General features: G+C 35.7%; 1 protein-coding gene across 1 annotated transcript; it reads left to right on the top strand.

The window, feature by feature from the left end:
- The first annotated feature begins 306 nt into the window (after positions 1-306).
- Positions 307-994, top strand: LOC133334746 (mitochondrial fission 1 protein). The gene is made up of 4 exons (XM_061543074.1): positions 307-351; positions 404-520; positions 596-763; positions 830-994. The coding sequence occupies exons 1-4, from the start codon at positions 307-309 to the stop codon at positions 944-946; spliced, it is 447 nt and encodes a 148-aa protein (XP_061399058.1). The 3' UTR covers positions 947-994.
- The last annotated feature ends 2,837 nt before the right edge of the window (positions 995-3,831 follow it).

Raw genomic sequence — 3,831 nt, 5'->3', positions numbered from 1 at the left:
AAATTCATGGTCGGTGTAATACTGCATTGCAGAGGTTTGGGAACACAACATATGTTTAACTTTTTTGGGGGAAAACGTCGACTCGAGTACGTTCGGATTTAGGTTGTGCTGTTAAGTAGGAGCCGTCGTTATGTATGTATTTACGGCTTTGTGTTGTTCTTTCCGAAAGGCGTTACAATTGTTTTTGGTCGGGCTTCTAAGTTTAATTTGTGTTATTGCAGGGCACATAAGAAAATTGTTTACGGGGTGATTTCACATTATTTTCAAAACCCCAAGTCTATACCTATGCAATATAACTATACAACAATGGAGGAGTTACTAAACGATGTTGTACCCCAAGAGGATTTAGAGGTGAGATCAACGATTTTATCTACGTCCCATATATAATGTATCTGTGTTGCAGAAATTTGAGAAGAAATACGCCAATGAGATGGAACTGGATGGGACTGTAACAATAGAAACAAAATTCGAATATGCTTTTTGCTTAGTACGCAGTAGATATACAAATGACATTCGGAAGGTAAATTTAAGGACGTGTGCACTTATTCGGGGAATCCCGTTGAGTCATATAATAAATAATTTGCTTTATTTTTAGGGTATCATGATATTAGAAGAATTGGCTAGAGTACATCCTGAGGGTCGTCGTGATTATATATATTACCTGGCTTTCGGCAATGCCAGAATAAAGAATTATTCAGATGGGTTAAAGTATTGTCGAGCATTCTTAGACATAGAATCCAACGACCAAGTTCGATCTTTAGAAGTAAGTTATTATTATTCAACAATCATTCAACATTTTAGGGATATTTCTTAATTATAACATTAACAGGAATATATAAAAAAGCAAAGCGACAAAGACATGGCAAAGGGTATGGCGGTTGCAGGTGGTGCTGCTCTTGTACTTGGTGGCATCCTGGGACTTGGCATAGCTCTAGCAAAAAAGTAATGACTTCACTTATAGCAATTTCTAATACAAAGAAACACATTTTACGATACTTTCGTTTATGCCACCCATCATCTAATATGTATTCGAAAATCATCTTTTAATTGATAAAAGTACATCATCACACATGTTGCTACGAAAGTATGCTTGGTTTTGTAACTAGTATTTTTATTCTATTTTATAGTAAGCAGAAACGTAATAATTGAGGCAGATTTTTAACCGTTCTCTGTTAAACAAAGTCCTCATATCTGGATTCCTCACATTGTAATACAAATTTGTTTCCTTACACAAATGACGCCTTACACTGTGAAACATTCGAAGTAGTGTACGTTATATGCGTTGGTATGTTAATATGTATATTTGGTTTGTAAAAATGTAAATTATAATTAAAAATAAATGTCTTACATTCACATAATAAAAACTAGTGTGATTTTAGAATTGAAGAAAAAAATTTTTGGAAGCAAATTTTTTTTCAGATAAATATAAAAAATCACAGCCTTCAAAAAAGTACAGTAAAAGAGAGTGAATTGAGAAAGCAGATTTGACAGTTGTGTTAGTGGGTATTTGCAAATTCTTACAAAGAAAAATTTACTCAGTGAGAATTTTCTTGTACCATCAGCTGTTTTGTAAACAAACAACAAAATTGTTCTCAAGCAAATTCATTGTTTTGTGAATTTTCTATTGTTTTTGTATTATTAAAAAAATTAAAATGGATAAGGAAAACGCAAGTATTTGTAGATACAACCTTTCTACTGGATGCTGATCGTTTACTTATTGCAATTTTCTCTCTTGAAAAATTCGTATTTTACTCTCTGCAAATTCTTACTGAGTAAATGTTAAAGTAAACGAACGGACTTATTTTCTACCAGAAAAACATTTTATGAATCTGTTTGTTTTGGCAAACTATTTTTCACATATCAAAATACAACAACCGATATTCGTTGTAGAATGCGGCTACCTTCCTGAATATACCATAATTCATAATGCAATAATCAAAACAAAAACATTTGTGTTTGTCTCGATTATCTGTCAAATTTTTCCATATATTAGGTGTGTCTGGTTACTTTTCCATTAACATTTATTCAGTAAGTTCTAGTTCAGAGAGTAAGTTCAGAGAGTAAGATATTCGTTGTAGAATGCGGCTACCTTCCTGAATATACCATAATTCATAATGCAATAATCAAAACAAAAACATTTGTGTTTGTCTCGATTATCTGTCAAATTTTTCCATATATTAGGTGTGTCTGGTTACTTTTCCATTAACATTTATTCAGTAAGTTCTAGTTCAGAGAGTAAGTCTTTTTTACTCTCTTTTGCGATAATACTGAGAAAAGTAAACAGACAACATTTAGTAAGATTTAGCAAATAAACAGCTGATTCAAGAAAACATTTGATTTGCGCCAAAATAAACAACAAACAAAGGACGATCACAATTATTTGTATTGCATTTAATAATAAAAATAAAATGAATAATAAATGAAAAATTGATGTGGTATGTTCCCCGGGAACATTTTAGTTTCCTGCATCAATACATTGCCCTCTATCTGGAACTTGCCTAAAAATATTGTTACGTTCTTGGATTTTACTAGACGTTGTTTTATTTCCCGATACAATTCGTACCAAATAAAACGCGGGTTCTTTCGGATTACGATTATTACAATGATTTTATTCACACAACTTTACTTTGCACTTTACTTTACACGACGGTTTCAATTCGCGATCTGATTCACAACTGACTCACTGTCTTTCCATTTCCTCTATTTATATGAGCCCTGCCTGTCGCTACAGAAGTTTCTAGACGATCTGGTAACGTCTAGATTACGAACAATCTACCAATGCAACAAACACACTTACAGAGGAAATGGAAGGATGTAGAAAAATCTATACAGTAGTTGTTGTTGTGAAGTTATTCGAATAAACTGCGTAGTAGAAATTTACGTTACAATTCAAATTCTTAAATTAACGGAATTCATCTAAATTAACTTAAATCTAAATTTATATTCGTAACATTGCCCCCCGCTTAAGCCTGTTCGTCCCGAATAGGCACAGTTCCCGTTCCGTAGGGGGCCAGCCGCTCCAAATGTACAACTTTCATCTTCGACCTGGGACTGACACTCCTCTGGATGCGATAAACGACGTCATTTATTTTCGTGACAATCTTGTAGGGTCCTTCCCAGTGCGTTTGCAATTTGGGGCAAAGTCCTTTCTTTCGTTGTGGGTTGAACAATAGTACCAGTTGCCCTTCTTGGAACCCATCGGTATTTGCCGCTCGATCGTACCTTGCCTTCATGCGGTTGCTAACCATTTTTATTCGATGGCGAACTGCATCGTGGACTTTGCTAAAATAGTTTTGACTGTCTTCATCTTGGTTCGCATCGTCGTTTGGGGTAGCACCGAATATCAAATCGCCAGGTAGCTTTATTTCGTTTCCGAACAGAACTTTGGCTGGGGTCCGTGATGTGGAATCATGAATGGCCGATCTATAAGCCAGTAAAAACTTTGGAATATGCTCATCCCAGTCTCGTTGGCCGCTGTCTACCACTTTCCGTAGATGTTCTTCAAGGGTGCGATTGAATCTTTCCACCATGCCATCTGATTGTGGATGTAAGGGCGTCGTTCTGGTTTTCTTGATTCCGTAGGAGTCACACATTTCCTTGAAGATCGCGGATTCAAAATTCCTACCTTGATCGGAATGAACCTCAGATGGAACACCATAGCGACAAATCCAATTTTTGCTGAACACATCCACAATTGTCCTGGCTTCTTGATTTGGGATAGCATAAACCTCTGGCCATTTGCTGAAGTAATCCATGACCACTAAGACATACCGGTTCCCAGAGTCGCTTGTTGGGAACGGTCCAGCTACATCCATTGCGATTCTTTCAAAA

Source organism: Musca vetustissima, unplaced genomic scaffold, assembly GCF_032173495.1.
Source record: "Musca vetustissima isolate MV318-11 ecotype Yass unplaced genomic scaffold, APGP_CSIRO_Mvet_v1 utg36403, whole genome shotgun sequence".
NCBI classification, from domain to species: Eukaryota; Metazoa; Arthropoda; class Insecta; order Diptera; family Muscidae; genus Musca; species Musca vetustissima.
The sequence above is the reverse complement of the archived record's forward strand: the minus strand, read 5'-3'. Positions and strand labels throughout refer to the sequence as shown.

Coding starts and splice junctions, on each gene's coding strand:
- LOC133334746 (XM_061543074.1), top strand. CDS start 307: ATGGAGGAGTTACTAAACGATGTTGTACCCCAAGAGGATTTAGAG. Junction 352..403: donor TACCCCAAGAGGATTTAGAG/GTGAGATCAACG, acceptor TCTGTGTTGCAG/AAATTTGAGAAGAAATACGC. Junction 521..595: donor ATACAAATGACATTCGGAAG/GTAAATTTAAGG, acceptor CTTTATTTTTAG/GGTATCATGATATTAGAAGA.